Below are 19,552 nucleotides of genomic sequence, written 5' to 3'. Positions count from 1 at the left end.
TCTGAGGGTGTGAGAGAGACACAGACTGACTTCGGAATTGCGAACACCCCGGCTATCTTAGTCTGGATAGGGAATAGTAATTGGGCCCGCCCAAGTATGAAGTAACTTTCAGCTTGGACGGCCGCACGTCAAAGCAGCAAAACTCTAATATCCTTTCAAAGACTCTAGCGACTAGCGAGAGTCTATAGGCGAGAGGTACCACTGTCTGCTGTATGACAGCCAAGGGTCAGTGGAGGGCAAAATTCCCGGGCCCGCACCGTCGCGGGAAAGGCCCAAAGTTGGCTCAAAACCGGATTCCCGTCATGGTGCCTTGGAGTACCTTTGGATGCCTTGCCCACACTGGCCTCGACCTTGAGTTTTTAAGGTTCATCCTCGTTATTGAACAAACTCAACGTAGATTTGTCATGGCGATGCGTGAATCATGCACAAAGTACTTGACCTAAGGGCTTACAGCAGCCGGGCGGCCGATCCGCCCCATCGTCCCCTTCAGCCTGGCCAACCACCAACTTTGGATTCTTGCTCCTCGCGTTGCAGAAAAGGCAGCGACTGTCTATCAGCGGGGTCTATTCTTCAGTTGCGCTCGAATCATTGCCGCTGCCGCCCGTCCAGCCCTGGATGGTTACCAATTGACGCTCCAACTAGAGGGCATAGTTCGCACGGGCCCGGTCCACTAAAGGGGGCCTGTCAAACTCCACTGCAGAATCCGTGACCGGGATTTCTGGCGCGGACCCAAGCCCTCGGGACAACTATGTTGGCTGTCTGTCTGTCTGTCGGTCCCCCTGCTACCCACAAACGCCTATCTAGATATATCTGCACGTCCCGCCAGGATCCCTACCGTTCGGGGATCTCCTCTTTCCTCATGTATCTCCTTTGGCATCATGGGCTTGATCCAAGGCCTGGTGGCCGGCCTCTCATCGGTCGCTGACTCCCCTATTGCCTTGGGTGCTGTCTTGACGGCCACTTTAATTGTCTACTCCGTCGGATTGGGAATCTATCGACTCACCTTCCATCCCTTAGCCAAGTTTCCTGGTCCCAAGCTGGCTGCTTTGACATACTGGTATGAAACCTACTATGAGGTTTTCAAGTCGCCCGGGGGGCAGTTCTTGTTCCAGTACCACAAACTGCACGACAAGTACGGTGAGTCACAAGATCATGTGAAATGCCAGAGCCAGCAAACTCAGCAAGCTGACATGGTCACTACATTCCGTAGGACCCATCATTCGCATCAGCCCGAATGAGATTCACATCAAGGACTCGTCGTTCTTCGAGGAGATGTTCTCCAATTCCCTCCCATGGAATAAGCCAGAACATCTCCAATATCGCTTCGACAATGCCAAGGGTACCTTCTCGACCCCAAAACATGAAGCTCATAAGCCCAGACGTGCTGCGCTCAACCCGTTCTTCTCCAAGCGGGCCATTACCAATGCTACCCCCATGATGCAGGATAAGCTGTACAAGCTCTGCGACCGGCTTCGCCGCGAATACCAAGGCACTGGGAAGGTTCTGCGTCTTGACTGGATGTGGGGGTGTATTGCGTCTGATATCATTGTTCATTACTGCTTCAACGACGGTTATGGCTTCATAAATGCACCGGACTTTCGATCCGTCTTTATTCAAGCCATGTTTGATCTACTCGACATGGTGCATGTTCTAGTTCAGTTTCCTTGGGTGGGTGTTATTATGAATGCACTTCCCCAGAAGTTTGTGGAGACAATGAATCCTGGGCTGAAGTCTATCAACCATTACAATAGGGTATGTCTCTATACATATCACCATGGCCCGGATCACTGCTAACTGTCACAGGAAATGGCATCCCAGATCACGGATATCCTCCGAAGCAAAGAATACGGGACGATGAAAGAATCTCAACGCAAAACCGTCTTCAACGCTCTGCTAGAAGGCGGCTTGCCACCTGAAGAGCTGACCCTGCGACGGCTCCGCGAGGAAGCCTTTACCGTCATCGGAGCAGGCTTCGAAACCACGCGATATGCTCTGGCCGTCGCCAGCTACCACATTCTCAGCACTCCATCAATATACAAGCGTCTGCGTGAAGAGTTGATAACAGCGATCCCCGACCCAACCAACTTTCCTCCTCTGAGCGAGCTAGAAAAGCTCCCCTACCTGACGGGATGTATCCAAGAATGTGCGTATCTTTTCCCTTCTGACTCCCTGCTTACTAGTACCACAACTAACCACAACACCTACAAACCAGGCATCCGCATGTCCTACGGCATCGTGCAACGCTCACCCCGTGTCAGCGACAAGTTCCCCCTCATCTACAAGACCTGGACCATCCCGGCAGGCACCATCATTAGCATGGACAACTACTCAGTCTCGCACGACGAAGCGATCTTTCCTGACTCGTTTACCTTCAAACCCGAACGCTGGCTCGATGACCCTGTCGCGCCAGACGGGCGGAAACTCACACGATACCTCGTCTCGTTTGGTCGTGGCACCCGGTCGTGCCTTGGTATCAACCTCGCCTACGCGGAAATGTACATTTCGCTGGCGAATGTGTATCGGAACTTTGAGTTTGAACTGTTCGAGACGGGACGTGAGTCGGTCGATGTCTATCGGGATATGTTTCTTCCGCATCCGAAGCCGGGGACTCAGGGGGTGAGGGTGAAGGTGTTGTAGGGTAATTGTATAGGAATAGTAATGCAGTGATGGCAGGGGTATAAATATTCTGCAATATACCATCATAAGTGCATGTTTCGCGCAATTTGCTCCTACTACAACTATTTTATCTCTTCGGACTACTATAGTATTCCATTGTACAAGTCGCATGCAGGACGAAGAGATCCGAACATGTCTAGCGCGCACACATCACTAGAAATACAGCATGAGACTATACCAATATAGGGCGAAGAAACATGTCATGCGACCGTGTACTTAGCCTCTATCCCTACCCCATACTCTAATCTATGGATCCCGAAATTCATCAACACCTCAACACCAACCATACACATTTACAACCCAATAAAATGAACAACCACGTCTTCGTACATACTCTGCCCATCTTTCCTACATCATAAATCAAAGTACCTGTATATCCCCGAGAACAGCCGAACACAACTTAACCCACCACACCGATCTGATTACATCATGATGGCCCATCCTGCATACTGCGGAACGCCACAGTCAATATATAACCTTGTTTGCTTTTTCGAGGGCGGGATATAGCGCCGAACCTTACGTTCGCCCAGCCTATGATTAAGTTGTTTCTGGAGTTTCTTTGTCTGATTTCGTACTCTGCAGGTGGGTTATTATTACTGGATTTATGGGAATATTCGGGTCCATTATGCTTTGCGGGTGATAGAAGTTGTTGGGAGGGATTTGTGTGCTGTTGTTGGTGAGAGGGTATAAATCTGTAGGGATGCATGCTATGTACTTTGGTCGTGGTGGTAGGTGTGCTGATAATTAAGGGATATAGTATAATGGTGACATACATGCATCGCTTCCGGTGGCCCGGCATGTGAGTGTGATGACCAACATGATTCCTCTACAGTATAGCTTACGTGGAGTATGAGAAAAGCAATTTGCACATCATAATGTAACTATGCATAACTTGCGAGGATGGGGTGATGTATTCCATGCAATGTTTATGTTTATTTTTGAGCGTATGATCCGCCCTCTTACCCAAATATGATTATTAAATTTATTGAATGTCTCTAAGTCCGTGAATGTAATGACTACAGTATCTACTCGCAGGATTTTATCTTTGACAGATGTAACAGTGAACATGATTGGCCCAGAATCACAAGATATAGAATTACCATATACTCCCCCTGCTATACATTTTCCCAAAATACCCACTTATCAAACACCATGCCGTCGACCCAAAAAGCACAAATGTATCTCAATGCCATGTCCCTACAGCTCGAATATCAACACATTGACCTCCAACCATTACTCCAGACCCCAACACCAAGACCAACACCATCCCATCCCACTAACACGAAAAATTTCCCTAGAGCTCCTCCGGTGGCCTCGTAATCCCCGTCAACTTATCCCTAAACCAAACCAAACCATTAGCCCAATTCTACCCCAACTTCCCCCCAAAAGCAAAACAAAAGAAATAAAGAAGCCAACATACCCATTAACCTTCTTCATCAACGCCCCAAACCCCTGATGATCATAATCCTTCTCACTCCACATATCCTTATGATAAACGACCCTCTCCCCATCCTCCCCATCCTGCAACCTCAAACTCACCAAACTATCCTCCGTCCGGGACGCTCCAATCCCGCGGAATGTATACCTCTGTCTCTGCTTCCAGACCATCTCATCGTCCGTATTCGACACCACCTCCGTCCCTAGATTCTCACTCTTGCTGAATAGCTTCGGGATGCCGTACCATTGGCCGGCGATTTTGTACCTAAGTACCGGATCCCCCTAGTTGTCAGTATAGGGCTTTAAGGGGATAGGTGATGGGGGGTGGGCTACTACCGCGTATCACAGTAACTGAATGGATCGTCGTAGACGGCTTGCTCTGCGTAGACGCTCATGTCTTCGGCGGAGGCACTGCCGCAATATAGGGCTATGATGTGGTCTTGGATGGATTGCCGGGATGGGGGCAGGGGCACGGAGTTCTCTGGGTGGGGGGTGTAGTCGACTTCGTGGGCCGTGTTGTGAGGGAGGTCGGGGTGCGGTTCGATGCCGCGTTGATCGGGGTGAGGGGCGGTGGTGGGGGGCATTTTGGTAGTGATTTTCTACTGGGTATAAGTATGGGATCTGGGAATGGGTATAGGAGATGTGGACGAGGAGGTTAGTGTGATTATGTGGAATTGCGATGGAGAATATACTGGGAGACGATAGTAGGGTTGGATGTGACGTCATCAAGGTGTCAGGGAGGTGCTCAAAGTCAATTCGATATTAAGTTTGGCACGTCCAGTTGCTTTAAAACCATTGCTTGGAATCGATCAACTCAGTCTATATAACTAGTAAGGAAGTGCGTAGGCTGCGTTGGTCGTCGCCTGCGCGCTCGTAGCCCGAACAAAATATCAGATAGCCTCCCAACAAAATATCAAATCGCCGCCCAAAAAACATCAAATAACCGCCGAAAGAAACATCAGATAGCCTCCGAACAAAATATCAAATAGCCTCCCAATATGTGGAAACTGGGCATTGCCGGTGCAATAACCTGCATATTATGAAGAACTCTCCTGCGCCGTCATACGGGCCGCGACGCTTCCTGCCGCCCGAGGGTACTGGGTAACGACTCCGATGGCACCGTAATCTCCATTCAACTCGGGCGACCCCCAACCTCCTCCTCCAGGGGTATGTATGACGCAGCGATCGCCTGCCGCCATTTTCACCATGTTCTTCGCTCCCATATTCACCCATCGGAATACCTCCTTTTCTCCTATCTTCTCTTTCCGAACCCAATAGTTTGCTCCACACCGTCCGGGATCACCTCCGCTCATTCCATAAGGCGCAACGCTACGGCGCTCCGTGATGACACTGAAACTCAGAGGAGCACGGCACTCGATGTCTCGCACCACACCATCACCGCCCTTGTACATCCCCTTCCCTCCCGTGCCCGGACGAATGGCGAATTCCCGCAGAATTACCGGGTAGCGCTTCTCCAAACTCTCCGGATCGGTGATCCTGGTGTTGGTCATATGTGTATGCACACCAGATGCCCCAGACCGAGAAGATGTTGCTCCTGAGCCGCCACAAATAGTCTCGCCAAACGCGTAAGCATATCCACTGAGTTTGTTGCCCTCAGCGTCTTTGCCACCCTCACCAAAGAACCCAATACAGTTCATGCAGCCGTGGGAGGCAGCAGCGGCTCGGAATGCTTTGAGGATGACATCCACGATTCGCTGCGATGTCTGGGTGTTCCCAGCGCAGACAGCAGGGCCTGCAGATGGGTTCAGGAAGGTGCCCTTGGGCAGGATAACGTTGATCGGTGCAAGACAGCCTTGGTTCAAGGGAATATCGTCGCCAATCAGGAGGCGTAGGGTGTATATAATGGCCGAATGGGTGATGGCTGGAGGCGCATTGATATTGCTGAGCAGCTCGCAGCCAGTTCCGGTGAAGTCAAACACAGCGGAACCATCACGGAAAAGATCAATAGTGAGCTTAATAAGTGAGCCATTGTCCATTCGGTCTTCCGCGACCAGGCGCGATCCCATCCGGACTAGAGTTTCTCGAAGGTGATGCCGGACGGCCCGTTCAGCGTTTAGCTGGATAGCCTTCATGTACAGCTGCACTACGGGCAGAGTGTACTCCTCGATCAAGCCTTGCACCAACGTCATGCCCTTGTGATTTGCCGCTACCTGCGCCTTAAGGTCGGAAATATTGTCCGACACATGTCGGCTCCCTGTACATCCCGGATAATCGCCAGGACGAAGAAGAATCTCGATGATACCACGCTCGTCAAATTTTTCTTTATGAATAAGCTTGAATGATCTGATCGCAGCACCCTCCTGCCATAGCTCAGTGGAATTCGGAGGCATGGATGTACCTCCCAACCCTCCAATATCGGTGTGGTGGCCGCGAGAGGCAACGTAGAACGCGACCTGCTTTCCAGTCTTCTCAAAGACTGGAGTTATCACAGTGATATCTGGCAAGTGTGTACCGCCTGCTTCAGGGTGGTTGGCCACCAGAACATCACCAGGTATAAGCTTTCCCTTGTGAAGATCGTGCTGGTACTTGACTGCGTAGCTCATGGAGCCAAGATGCACTGGAACATGAGGTGCGTTCGCGACCAGTCCACCTGCGCACAGTTAGTTCCATTCTCGGGACTTCATAGTGTAGGACCATACCGTCCGGCCCGAACAATGCACATGAAAAATCCAAGCGCTCCTTAATGTTCAATGACACGGCTGTCTTCTGTAAAGCACGACCCATCTGTTCAGCGATACTCATGAAGCGATGAGCAAAAACTGAGAGTTGAATGCTATCCACAGATGTTGAATCCCGTATGATCCGGGCAGATGATGCGTCTTTGATCTCGATAACCACGTGGTTACTCAAGATTTTAGCTTCTGACCCGGGAGCAACCACCAAAGTTTGCGTCTGGTCGATGATAACGGCCGGTCCGGCAATAAGTGTAAGCGGGGGCAATTTATTCAGGAGAAACACAGGCGCAGGGCATGACCCGTATCCTGGGAAATAGACCCTTGTCTGTGACTGATTAGTGTTCCGTAGCGATCAAGCAGTGAAAGCTAGAAGCCATACCGTTTGTTCAGCAGTATCCAGGGATAGGACACTGAAAGACGCATTTTGCAATTCTTGACCGAGTTTTTGCCCATCAGCCCTCTCCAAGCCGCCGCAAGACCCAACACCTCGGACACGTACGTCGTCCACGATGATAGTCCTTTCATCGGGAAACAAGAAGGCGAACTCCCGCAGATGCATCCTCTTGAACTCCTCCTTAAAATCCCCATCTGCTGGCTCCAGGACCATGATGGCCGTCTCCGTTCCTTGATATCTCATATTGAGATACTTCTGGTATGATATGTCGCCATCTGTTGTACCCTGGTCGTTTAGCTGGCGGCGCACCTTATCTTGGAGCAGCGATAGCCGGTTCAAAAGTCTGCCGCGCGATTCATCCCCATAGATTTCATTTACCGGCTCTTGGGCCTCCTGCACCAAGTCCGCGAGCGCCATTCCTGATTCATCATATTTAGCTTGTTGATCCATATGTGGGGTGTCCCTACATACCATATGCGGAAAGAATACTCGAGTACTTGTGAATAATGACCGTAGATATGCCTAGTTTGCGAGCGACGTCACAAGCATGTTGCCCACCAGCACCACCGAAAACACTTAGGTTATGGTTTGCTGGGTACACCCTTAGCCTTGCACGGATAGATACTTAGAATAGACTTACTAATGTCATATCCCTTGCCCTCCGTCAAAGCTCGGATTGGTCGACACATAGCTTCATTGGCAACATCAAGAAACCCGCAAGCTACCTCTTCCGGACTCATTGAGTTTCCTGTATCGGAGTTGATAGTGGCTGTCAACTCTTCAAACAAGTCCTTCACTCTTCTTGAATCCAGAGGCTGATTTTCGTTTTCGCCAAAGATCCTGGGGAAGTAATCAGGGAGCAACCGTCCGAGGAAGAGGTTTGCATCAGTCACTGTGAGAGGCCCGCCTTTTCGATAGCATGCCGGTCCAGGATGTGAGGAAGCACTCTCTGGGCCTACCGCGAAAAGGCCATTCTTCCAGGTCAAAATCGAACCACCGCCCGCGGCGACTGTATTGATGTCCAACTGTGGGCTCTGAATTGTCACTCCGGCAGTAGTACTTTCAAATATATGCTCATGGCATCCTCCGTACCGTGACACATCGGTGGACGTGCCACCCATATCGAAGCCGACTACCGGAATTTTGGATGCTTCGTCGTATGTGGTTTGGGCATAACCCACCACACCCCCTAGCTGATCAGCATCGATGATAGTCAATCGGATGGAAAGTAGCCCTCACCTGCAGGCCCACTCAGAATGCCTCTGAGACCACTGAAGTGGTTGTGGCTAACGAGGCCTCCATCCGACTGCATAAATTCGCACCTCACACCGTCCAAGTTTCCACCTTCAAAGCCCTTGGTAAATCCGGTGAGATAGCGCTTTATCTCGGGGGTCAGATATGCATCCGCCGACGCCGAGCTGCCACGCGGTACCATCTTGATCATGTTAGCGGCAACGGCAGAGGACAAGGATACGTGTTTAAATCCCTCTTCCATGGCCAGCTGATAAACGCGGATCTCATGTTCCGGAAATATGTGGGAGTGAGTCAAGCACACAGCCAGTGTGTCCACCCCCTTACCACGGAGCTTTTGGAGTACCTCCCGGACTTGTTCCTCGTCAATTGGCTTCAGGATGCGAACCATGTCACCACTTGTGCCACGAACCAGGACACCGGGAATTTCTTCGGTGGATTTGAAGAGTCCATCTACATCTTCGTCGAATCCCTCAATGGTCACTCTCGCATCGATCTCATGGACCTCGTCATACAAGACAGCTGGTTTGACGATGTTGAGCTCAAAGAGCCGAGGACGCGACTGGTAGCCAATGTTCAACAAGTCACGAAATCCCTTTGTTACTAGGAATGCGTGCCGGGTGCCTTTTCGCTCAAGTAACGCGTTGGTCGCCACTGTTGTCCCCATACGGATAAACTCGAGGTCTGTCTTGGGGAGAGGGCTGCCGCGAGGGATCTCGTGGCCATAGTAGTGGGAGAGCACACGTCTTATGCCTGGAGCCATGAGCTTCCTTGCCACATCATCATCCATCATCTAGGGAAAGAGGGAATTACCTTCAGTGGGTGCATCTTCGTAATTGGCTGGATCGACGGAAAGTAGTTTGTGCACTATGTCTGGCTGGCCGGGCAGACTGGCCCAAACGTCCGTGAAGGTACCACCACGGTCTAGGAGCGACGAAGCTCACAATCAGCAACTTGCATGTATCAGGGAGTTCAGGGAGAATAACCGATTGCGATCTTGATCTTGCCCATAGCTGGCTGCATTATGAAACGAGGTGTTGATGTGATTCACCAACCATCCACCCCCTCTCCCCGGCGCCGTAAGCCATGGCCTTTTATAACCCCAATGAACGACGAGCGCTTGACCATTGTGATAACGGCAGGGCGTGCAGTTTCTGTAAAGTGGTATATGGATACGACGGTGTTGCGGGAACCTCACCCCGACAGTCCATTCTCGTAGTGTTTTCGCGACCGGCGCGTTGTGGGGAGGATTGAGAAGGCAAGTCGATACGCGATCTCGGAGGGAGAGATTCCCGATGGCAGCTCCCGTGCATCCCAGCTGTCGGACCCCAATTAGGATTAGGGAGAGGGGTAGGGCCCCAGGCAGCGGCGCTAAGGCACACTTCTCTCTTCGGCTCTCTCTATCATTCGTTGGGGGCGCCACCTCCCTCCTCCACCCGTCGTATCGACCACCTTTTTCTTCCATCCTAGTATACCACAGAGCACCAGTCGTCGTGCCCCCTCCTCACCGGGTGTATCCTTCCCCGTCGTTTGATCTGCGCTACTTGGGAGCTTATCTCTAGTTTTGCAAGGTATGGCTGCAGCAGGTTCTGCAGTCGGTCCGTTCGGCAGCAATCTCCAATCTATCATTCGCTCGCCTCCACCTACCACGTCGCGCCCGGCTATACTTCGACACACTAAGCACATTGCGCACTTCATGATGTTCTTTGTTCGCCCCAAAAGTCGTCATGCTACCAGTGCTAGCACTGTTAGTAGCAGTACTAGTATGCCGCTACGGCTACTAGTATATATTAACACACCCCCCTGTCAAGTTCTGCACATCTTGCGGCAGGATATTGCGCTGTCCATCACACTAGCCCTCATTTTGCTCGTGCGACACTATCACCATGATACAACCAGAGGAGGCAGCGGCGCGGAGGCCGTCGACTCCAGATGAACTTGTGAAGATGGGTACTATCAGCAAGGAGATGGATGGAGCTGCCAACTACCTTGCTCAAACCGCAAGCTATCCACCCATGACACCAGAAGTTGAGAAGAAGCTGCTGCGCAAGATTGACTGGATTTTGGTTCCTATGGTAGGTTGAGTCAATGAGGATCAGCTTGCCACCGTGCTAACATCCCGCCAAGCTACTGTTGACGGCCACCCTGGGTGCAGTTGATAAGGTCGCTCTCAGTACAGCTGCAATCTACGGATTGAAAGAAGGTAATGGTAGCCAGCGGTGTTAGAAACGGGTCTGACGACATTCCAGATCTTCACCTAGTTGGTCAAGACTATTCCTGGGCTGGATCTATCTTATCTATTGGAGTATGGGCTCCTTATTTCCCCCCATCTGCCAGAAATTAACCGTGAATACCTAGTCCATCGTCGGCATGTGGCCCTCTTCCTTTTTGGTGCAGCGACTACCCTCGGCTAAATATCTCTCCTCGTGCTCTCTCGGTTGGTCGTGCATGGCGCTTCTGATCCCTGCATGCAAGAATTGGAGCGGGTTGATGGCCATACGGTTCTTCATGGGTAAACCTCCGTCTCGGTACTAGTTGCAGACTGGCGATCACTTCGCTCGGTCGCCGCCAGAACTTTTATTCTGATGATATGTGAACAGGTTGCCTAGAAGCTATCATCGTCCCGTCAATCAGCTTAATTGTTGCGGGCTTTTACAAGAAATCAGAGCAGCCCCCACGGAATGCGATCGTGTTTGCTGCTTTCAGTTCTGTGATAAACGGTTTCCTGTCTTGGCTGGTAGGACATGTTCCCGACTCTGCACCTCTGGCCATCTGGCAGTATCTATACCTGATCGTTGGTAAGTCGCTCATGTTACTGGGTGTTAGCATATGCTAAGGTCGCCAGGATCCATATCCGCATTGTGGTCTATCATTGCAATTATCTTCCTGCCGGACTCCCCAATGAATGCTTTTTTCCTGACAGACCAGGAGAAGTATTATACCGTTCAACGTCTCGCTGAAAACCGGACTGGAATCATCAACAAGGAATGGAAATGGAACCAGGCCCTCGAAGCAGGCATAGATCCCAAGACTTGGATTCTCTTTTTCTTTAACATTGCCATAAACATTCCAAACGGAGGTAAGTTGTGCCCTCCACCAGCCTCTGATTATCACTGACGGTTTAGGTCTCACCACGTTCAGCGGTATTATCATCGACAATCTGGGATTTTCTGCAGTCAACACCTCCCTCCTCAACATGCCTACTGGAATCATGTCGACTCTAGCTGCGTTCGGCTTCTCTTGGCTGGCCGCACGCTGGACGGGTCGTCGATGCCTTGTCACCATGATCGCATGCTGTTTGCCCATCATTGGCTCGGCATTGGTGTATTCCCTTCCTCGAACCAACATCGGCGGCCAGATGGTCGGAATCTATCTAGTAAGGCCGACGGAAGCTTGACTTATCACCGTATGCTTACGACCTTTCTATAGTTGTACACATACTTTGGCCCCTATGTCGTGGGTAGGTAATCCCAAGCCTTTTGGTATTGGCATAGCTAATAATACAGGTATTTCGATGGCGCAAGCCAATACTGCAGGACACACAAAAAAGACGGTACAATATTCAATTTTGTATATTGGATATGCCGTAGGTGAGTCACATTCCTAGAGTTCCAAAATAACCTGTCGCCCTTGTTATGCTTTGGACCAACTAATTCATTTCTAAGGAAACCTTATCGGCCCTCAGACCTTCCGTGCTAACCAGGCGCCTGCCTATACGGGCGGTTTCATTGCGATGTTGGCCTGTTACTGTATCTGCGTTGTATTGATGGCAGTGTATTGGATTCTGGTTGTGAAACTCAACGATCGACTTCTTGGCGTCGATCCTGAGACTCGAGCGGCGGACGATGACAATCTGGCCGGGGCCTTTGCCGATCACACTGACTTTGAGCAAAAGAACTTTAGATATACCACATGAAGATCTGTCTTTCATTGCGTGTCAGCACGGTCGGGAGTTTCTAATTTATCATGATCTAAAATGGCATAGGGTATTTTATTTCTGGGGTGTTAATTTGGGACTACTCTTTTGTTGATACCGAATGCACATACCATGGGACATTTCCCACATGAATTTGTTGGCTGTCCTCCATTTAACCTAGATCCCGGTCACGCTATCACCCGCCTATAGATAGCTGGTGGCAGGGATGTTGTGTGGGCGCGTCAATCCTGTAGGGAATCGGACTAAATTGGTCTGATAATATAAGCGCCGGTCATTTCCCCGCTTCTCCAGCACCAGATCCCCCTTTCGCCGATTTCCCTCCTGAGACACTGGGGGCAAACCCGCCAAGGCCACACGACTCATGTTTTGAATCCCGTCTCACTCTCAATCCCCACACCCAATATCATCCAGGATGCCTACTAAGCGTGCTCAGGGTGAAATTCGCCGAAGGTCTGGGTGTTTACAATGTAAAGGTACGGCTGGAATCAGCACATACTGAATAGGGCTGCACTGACATAGTTGATGAAGCCAAGCATGTTCGCTGTACCGAAGAGCTGCCGATATGTCGCCGATGTGAACGACTGGGTCTGCACTGCGAACGTGGATTACAGCTCTTATTTCAGGAAGATGCGGTTCAGCGAGGAATTAGTTTTGGTCGGAAAGGTGCGTTTAGCTTGTTTCGAGGCGCTAGCGGTCTCTTCCTCATGACTAACAAGCTACACACCCGGTATAGGCACCCGGTCGAAACAACCGGACAGTGCTAAAGATCGTACGGTACTCAAGTACAACGACGTGTTCTATGGCGTTCCCTTGAACGCGTACACGGGACGGTGGATATTTCTCAACTCCACCAGCAGCGACTTTATGGATAGCGGTAGCGATAGTGATGAGATGGACACAGATGGCATAGAACCAGACCTGTTATCTGTGTTTGTACAGTTTCCAGATACTATACCACTGGATAAAGGCCTGGGCCATCCACTCGCTACATACTCGCATCTCGAGAGCTATCTCATCGACTACTTCATACACGGTATTGGGCCAAATTGCTCGCTCAGCCCGATCGAGAATCCCTATATCACACTTATCACACCTCTGGCACTCTCTCATAAGACCCTCCGCGATGCTCTGATATCGGCGGCGGGAAACCAGCTTCGCCTGCTTGGGGACACTCGCTTCTCAAAAGAAGCGCTGATCTACAAAGAAAGAGCGTTAAAGGGGCTGCAGCAGGAAATCGAGCTGGGATGTATAAGTGATGGTGCGATAGCCACAGTTCTGATGTTATGCTTTCACGATGTGCGTTGCATGCCGATTCTTCGTTACCTTCGGGATCCTGACACTACTGCAGATTTCCGACGAATGCGCCCCATCATGGGTAACGCATCTCCAGGGAGGCCTTGATCTCCTTTATCGGTTTCCTTGTACACCCACCGCGAACTACTCATTGCGTCGATTTTTTAACATGTATTTCGTCGCTCATGCGATTATGAGTCGTACAGCAACGCCACAAGTCTGTCACGCAAATGGTATGTTTAGTTGGGCGGATAACGACAACCTTGACGAGGTTAGTGGTGCTTGGTCCTCTTCCCTTCATGTACTGACTAGATTGGTAGATTGACACGATTATGGGCTGTTCACGGCGACTAATGCTATTAATCAATGAGATATCTGAACTGCCTGTTGACACCTGCACGGTAAGACATCTGCGTATCATCTCGACATAATCACATCTAACATGTAAACGTTCGAATAAAATAGACACCCTCATCGACAGCCTCATCAGAAGATGAATCCGTGGACTTCCACCTCTCAGAAGCAGCTCGTATCGCCACTGCCCTGACCAATATCCAGCAGTTCCTCCCACAACACTCCAGCGATCGGAATGATCTCGCTCGAATAGCCGAGGCCAAGCGGTTAGCCGCTATAATCTACCTCTTCAACCGAATAGATGGCACTGCGTATTACACAGACGTCGTGAACGAAACGAAAGCAGACAAGAACACGTTTATAAACGCCTTGATAAATGTCATGATCCACCTCCCCGACATGGCAACGCTTCTATGGCCATTATACATCCTGGGACACGCTTCGCTGGAAGATGAAGACCATCGACGTTTCGTCCTGGATCGACTAGAGCGGATGCAACGCACTCGGAATCTGGGCAGTGTCCGACGGGCTAGAATGGCTGTCAAGTATGCTTTCAGGGTTGTGGATGTGCGTTCAACTGCGATGATGAGGGCTAGCAAGTTCGGATACATCAGTTTAGCTTGAGCGTTTTAGCGTCGAGATGGATACACCATGGGTTTAGCGGCGTTCAAGGTACCTAGTCTTTATTCATGCTTCTATTCCAGTTTCATACCGTAGCCTTACTCCATCACCACTTCCCTCACCTACAGAATCCTACCTAAGCAACATACACGACCTTCAACACCCAGCAAAACTCCTCCCCATTCCACGCTCCCTCAGGCACCGTGAACGTAAACCCCTCCGCCGCACTCCCCTCCCACTCAACCTCCCTCTCCCCAGCCCCATCACCACGCACCACCACAACCCTATCCCCCTCCAACAACGGCACCGGCGCATCCACAAACACCTTGTTCCCGGGCTCCCCAAGAAACAACAAATAAAACGCCTCATTCGTCTGCGTAAACCTCACCTCCACCTCCACCTGCCCCCCATCACCACTCCCAACCCTCACACCCACCCCCTCACTCCTCACCCACCAAACCCTCGTCCCAAACACCGCCTCCCCATGTCCCCGAATCCACTCCCCAGCCCTCCTCAACTCGCTCTCCTCCCTCTCAACAATACTCCCATCCGCACGCGGCCCAACATCCAACAAAAAGTTCCCATTCTTACTCACCATATCCACCAAATCCCTCACCACCGTACTCGCATTCATATACCCCTGCCACCCGGTCGCCCGATTAAACCCATAACTATACGGATCCATGCCCATATTACTCTCCCACTTGCGCAACTGCGCCGAACTAAACGTCGCATATTCAGGCGTATCGAAGTCCGAGACCTCCGCAACCCCGCACCGCGAATTAATCGTCACTTGGCGGTTATCTGCACGAGCGGAATTGAACCATTCGCTCGCGAATGACGCGGTGCCGTTCGCGGCTCCGCAGTCACACCACATTATGTCGGTGCTGTAGTTGTGTGCGAGGATGGTCATTTGGGGCACCATTACGTCGGTGATGAAGTCGGTGACCGGGATGCGGCCCGTGTAGGGCTCGTTGAGCCCCGTGTAGGGGTTGCGCGCGATGATGCCCGGCCAGCTCGTTGAGGTGTTGCCGGGTAGTTCGGCGAACCCGTAGGGCCCGAAGTCTGGATTGAACCATTCGGGGAGGGAGAAGTAGGTGCCGCGTTTTAGGGACGGGTGGTGGAGGGAGGATGCGGTGAAGAGTTCCGAGACGAGGTCTCGGCGGGGGCCGTAGTGGAGGGAGGAGCGGTTTGTGGTGTTTTGGGTGTCGAAGAGGGCGAAGCCGTCGTGGTGTTTTGTTGTTAGTACGAAGTACTTCGCGCCGGAGGCCGCGATTAGGTCCACCCAGGCGTTGGGGGAGAAATTGGAGGCCGTGAAGGAGGGGAACGAGTCGTCGTAGTTCCAGTCAGGGCCGAAGGTGCGGAGTCGGTAGTCGTAGGTGTCGGATTTGTCGGCGGCGCGGTGCGTGGTGTACCACCTGATAGTTGACTAAGTTAGATGGGTGTGGAAGCAGGGGATTGGGATATGGGGAGGTGAGGACAGTACCAGAACCACTCGGCGTAGCTTTCATAGGGTGTCGAGTTGCCCCAGCCGGGGACGGAGTATGGACCCCAGTGGATCATGATGCCGAATTTGGCGTCGTCGAACCATTCGGGGTTTTCGTGTTGCGAGAGGCTGGATAGCTCGGAGGTCCATTCTGTTAGGCCGAGGGAGAGGGTGTGAGGATAGGTTTGATGCTGGATGGTGTGGGTGTAGTTCAGGACGACGGTTGCTGTTCCGTTGGCTGTACCATTGATGCCAATGTTGACGCGTTTTTGGTCGCCGGGGCAGAGTCGCTTGATGTTTCCGGGCTCCAGTGTTTGGACTCCGGGCATGGATAATGATATATTGACTCCTGTGCCTGCGATGCAGCTGGTGCCTGGGTTGTTGATGGTCACTTCGACTATCTGGTTGCCGCTTTCTGTCCACTTTTGGGTCGGACGCACGAATTGCACTTGCGCTGATGGGGCTGTGGATTCCCATAGAGATATGGAGAATATGTGCAGTCTGCCTGTGGTTGTGTTGGTGGTGACTGGAAGGGTGATTGAATGTAGAGTCTTGTTGGGATTCAGTGCGGCAGTGTATTCGAAGATGTGGGAGGTGTTGAAGTTGGTGTCGTTGTGGGTATACCTGTAGGGGAAGATGATCTCGCCACGGTTGATTGTTAGGAATGCCCACCAAGGTAGACTGCGCAGTTCTGATACAAGTGTCGAGTTGTCTGAATATGTGTATGTCACATTCCCGGAGACGGTGGACAATTGGACATCGGAGGTCACCAGCATTGACGCTGAGAAGTACTTTTCGCGAGGCACGATGATTGTCTGGCCTTCACAGACGACATTGTCAGGGAGGACGGGCCCGCGATAGCCCGGGAAATTGTAGACCACACCAGTGTGCGTGGATGTGTAGGTTCCGTTGATGCCAATAATGCTAGGGTCTGGATAGGACTGATTCAATGCATCAAAGGACGTCTGACCGGGATATACGCCGAATGCCTTGTTGTTGAAGTATGAATCGAGGGAGACGGATTTTGACTGTACCGTCAGTTCAAGTTCGATTCAAATGAGAAACACTAACCTGCGATGCTGCTGCAGCAGTGACAGCTAACTGCCATGCGAGAGCTATCCGGTTGGCGACCTTCATGATGCAAACATTCCCTAGTACGGGCGTAAAGTCTACACTCTGCCAATGAAGCGGGGAAGCGGCGCAGAAGTAGTCATGCCAACTTCATATCTCCCCACCGGAAAATGCCACAGTGACATTCTGCCTGCACGTTGAAGCAAATCCAGCAAGTGGCCGACTGTCATTGGAACACGCCGATCATGTAGATTAAACGGCCGGCGTGCGGGGAGATATCAATTGCGGCAAAGATACGCGGTGATAAGTGCTAATCTTCTCATATCCTGGTCGGCCCAGCCGGGCACTAAACCATCGCAGCGCCACTGTTACATCGGCTGATGTCCGAGTGGCGGTCTGCAGTATGCCAACTGATAAGAAGCAACGACTCCCAGGATGTTCCTGCATGATGCACCGACGCAATGTGGTCGACTGTGTTTTCCGTGGCAGCTGGGCTGGCCAGTCTGCCATTGACTCATGCCTTTAACAATCCTCCAGGTGTGGACATCTGGTGCGGCAAGGCTTATCGAGCAAGGTATGCCATAGCAAACAATCGATATGACCTAACTAACTCTGATAGCAATGCTTCATTCAACCCTGGTGGATGGTTTGAGCAGCCCTCGTACTCCTCTACTCCCCTGCTCGACCTCAAGGTCCGGCCGCGAATGAGCATCTATCTCGAGACAGATGCAAAGGGTAGCCTTCTCGTTGACACCACCGTCTCTCACATCGTCGGTGATTCTCTACCAGTTCAGGGCCGGACAAACTACACATACCAGCACCTCCATCTAGACATCCACATCCTCAGCGACGAGACCCAAATTGCATCTATCTCCAACCATTCCCTGCCACTCGACACCACCAAAGCCGAAATCCCCCTCTCCTTCGACTTCCTCACCCCAAAACTAACCCCCTACACCATCACCACCACCGCCACCCTCATCAACAGTATCACCAACACCACCTTCACCACCACCTCCGAGCTCTTCTACCTCCCCCAACGCACCGACGGCGGCAGCGCCACCCGCATCGACCACCGCACGGGCATACTCTCCTACATCCAGGACCAATCCGTAACCTGGACCCCAATCTTCCCCTACACCTACTACGGTACCTCCCCCAATCCCCTACACAGCTCCTTACACCCAATCTAACCCCAAACCAGCCCAATGGTCCCTCTACTGGGACACCAACACCAGCACCCTAGAAACATTCACCTCCCAAGGCTACAACGTAATCCACATCGTCCCCACAGGCACCCTCAGCGACACGCCGTTCCCCTGGTCCACCATCGACCCCTACCTCACCACCTCCGACAAACAAAACCTCCACCTCCAATATGACGTCCTCTTCGACCCTACAAACCTCACCAAACTCACCGACCAAGTCACACACATCCACACCCACCCCTCCCTGCTCCTATACTACACAGCCGACGAACCAGACGGAAAAGGCAACCCCCTGAACTCGACCCGTCTGGCGTACGACCTCATCCGCTCCATGGACCCGTACCATCCGGTGTCTCTAGCTCTGAACTGTAAGGACTTCTATTATGAGGAGTATGCCTCCGGGGCGGATATTATCCTGTCGGATGTGTATCCCGTCGCGACGAATACTTCCTGGTCGACTGTGTATGACACGCCGTGTAATGCTACGTATGGGTGTTGTGGGTGTGATGATTGCAGGGGTGAGTTCGAGGATGTAAGTGATAGGTTGGATCAGTTCTATGAATTTGACGCGGTTGTTGGTTGGGAGAAGGTGCATTGGGGCGCGCCGCAGGCGTTCGGGGAGGAGACGTTTTGGACGAGGTATCCTACGGCTGAGGAGGAGGTGGTTATGGTTATGTTGAGTGTCAATCATGGCGCGATGGGCATTGTTATGTGGGATTATCCGAGTAGTGATGGGATTGAGAGGGTTACGCGGGAACTGGCGCCTGTGGTCACTGGGGAGGTGTTTGTGGGGTTTTTGGAGGAGGGGGCTAGAAGGGTGGGGGTGGTGAAGGGGGCAGGGAGGGTGGATGTTGCGTGGTGGGTGGTGGAAGGGGAGGGAAGGGCGTTGGTGAGTGTGGTTAATTTGAATTATCGGGGGACTGGGGAGGTCAGGGTGGGTTTGGGGGGTGTGAGGGTGGCTGGGGTAGAGAAGGTGCTTTGGGGTGGGCAGGGATGGGATGTCAAGGATGGGGAGTTGGTTAGGGAGGGGTTGGGAGGGTTGGAGGCGGGTATTTTAGTGGTGGATTTGGTGTAGTCACTAATAAAGATTTATATTGTAAATATGATCATCATATATCACATTACTAC

At 51.7% G+C, this 19,552-nt stretch overlaps 6 protein-coding genes across 6 annotated transcripts; 3 read left to right on the top strand and 3 right to left on the bottom strand.

The window, feature by feature from the left end:
• Positions 1-786: 786 nt before the first annotated feature.
• BO85DRAFT_447569 (cytochrome P450) lies at positions 787-2,754 on the top strand. The gene is made up of 4 exons (XM_025659750.1): positions 787-1,137; positions 1,211-1,752; positions 1,804-2,143; positions 2,213-2,754. Exons 1-4 carry the CDS (start codon positions 879-881, stop codon positions 2,635-2,637), a joined length of 1,566 nt encoding a protein of 521 aa, XP_025517613.1. The 5' UTR covers positions 787-878; the 3' UTR covers positions 2,638-2,754.
• Positions 2,755-3,796: 1,042 nt separating this feature from the next.
• BO85DRAFT_476331 (uncharacterized protein) lies at positions 3,797-4,697 on the bottom strand (the record flags this gene model as incomplete). The annotated part of the gene is made up of 3 exons (XM_025662772.1): positions 3,797-4,013; positions 4,097-4,378; positions 4,450-4,697. 3 exons carry the CDS (start codon positions 4,695-4,697, stop codon positions 3,971-3,973), a joined length of 573 nt encoding a protein of 190 aa, XP_025517612.1. The 3' UTR covers positions 3,797-3,970.
• A 128-nt stretch (positions 4,698-4,825) lies between these two features.
• BO85DRAFT_393407 (5-oxoprolinase) lies at positions 4,826-9,670 on the bottom strand. The gene is made up of 8 exons (XM_025656879.1): positions 9,441-9,670; positions 9,268-9,378; positions 8,443-9,207; positions 7,844-8,392; positions 7,675-7,794; positions 7,189-7,622; positions 6,774-7,134; positions 4,826-6,724 (listed from the first exon to the last, which is right to left on the bottom strand). The coding sequence occupies exons 1-8, from the start codon at positions 9,475-9,477 to the stop codon at positions 5,151-5,153; spliced, it is 3,951 nt and encodes a 1,316-aa protein (XP_025517611.1). The 5' UTR covers positions 9,478-9,670; the 3' UTR covers positions 4,826-5,150.
• A 670-nt stretch (positions 9,671-10,340) lies between these two features.
• On the top strand, positions 10,341-14,662 carry BO85DRAFT_457777 (MFS general substrate transporter; the record flags this gene model as incomplete). The annotated part of the gene is made up of 15 exons (XM_025661541.1): positions 10,341-10,529; positions 10,582-10,657; positions 10,704-10,759; positions 10,813-10,966; positions 11,055-11,252; positions 11,300-11,533; positions 11,580-11,830; positions 11,884-11,914; positions 11,949-12,044; positions 12,120-12,271; positions 12,925-13,084; positions 13,125-13,687; positions 13,740-13,955; positions 14,005-14,098; positions 14,205-14,662. The coding sequence occupies 15 exons, from the start codon at positions 10,341-10,343 to the stop codon at positions 14,660-14,662; spliced, it is 2,928 nt and encodes a 975-aa protein (XP_025517610.1).
• A 133-nt stretch (positions 14,663-14,795) lies between these two features.
• On the bottom strand, positions 14,796-17,289 carry BO85DRAFT_510616 (alpha-L-fucosidase; the record flags this gene model as incomplete). The annotated part of the gene is made up of 3 exons (XM_025664558.1): positions 17,217-17,289; positions 16,146-17,173; positions 14,796-16,077 (listed from the first exon to the last, which is right to left on the bottom strand). The coding sequence occupies exons 1-3, from the start codon at positions 17,280-17,282 to the stop codon at positions 14,796-14,798; spliced, it is 2,376 nt and encodes a 791-aa protein (XP_025517609.1). The 5' UTR covers positions 17,283-17,289.
• Positions 17,290-17,677: 388 nt separating this feature from the next.
• BO85DRAFT_518471 (uncharacterized protein) lies at positions 17,678-19,499 on the top strand (the record flags this gene model as incomplete). Its single annotated transcript, XM_025664975.1, has 3 exons — positions 17,678-17,790; positions 17,836-18,365; positions 18,421-19,499. The coding sequence occupies 3 exons, from the start codon at positions 17,678-17,680 to the stop codon at positions 19,497-19,499; spliced, it is 1,722 nt and encodes a 573-aa protein (XP_025517608.1).
• Between the last annotated feature and the right edge of the window lie 53 nt (positions 19,500-19,552).

Source organism: Aspergillus piperis (genome assembly GCF_003184755.1).
Source record: "Aspergillus piperis CBS 112811 unplaced genomic scaffold BO85scaffold_5, whole genome shotgun sequence".
NCBI lineage: Eukaryota > Fungi > Ascomycota > Eurotiomycetes > Eurotiales > Aspergillaceae > Aspergillus > Aspergillus piperis.
Note: the sequence above shows the minus strand (reverse complement) of the source record. Positions and strands in the feature narration are given on the sequence as shown.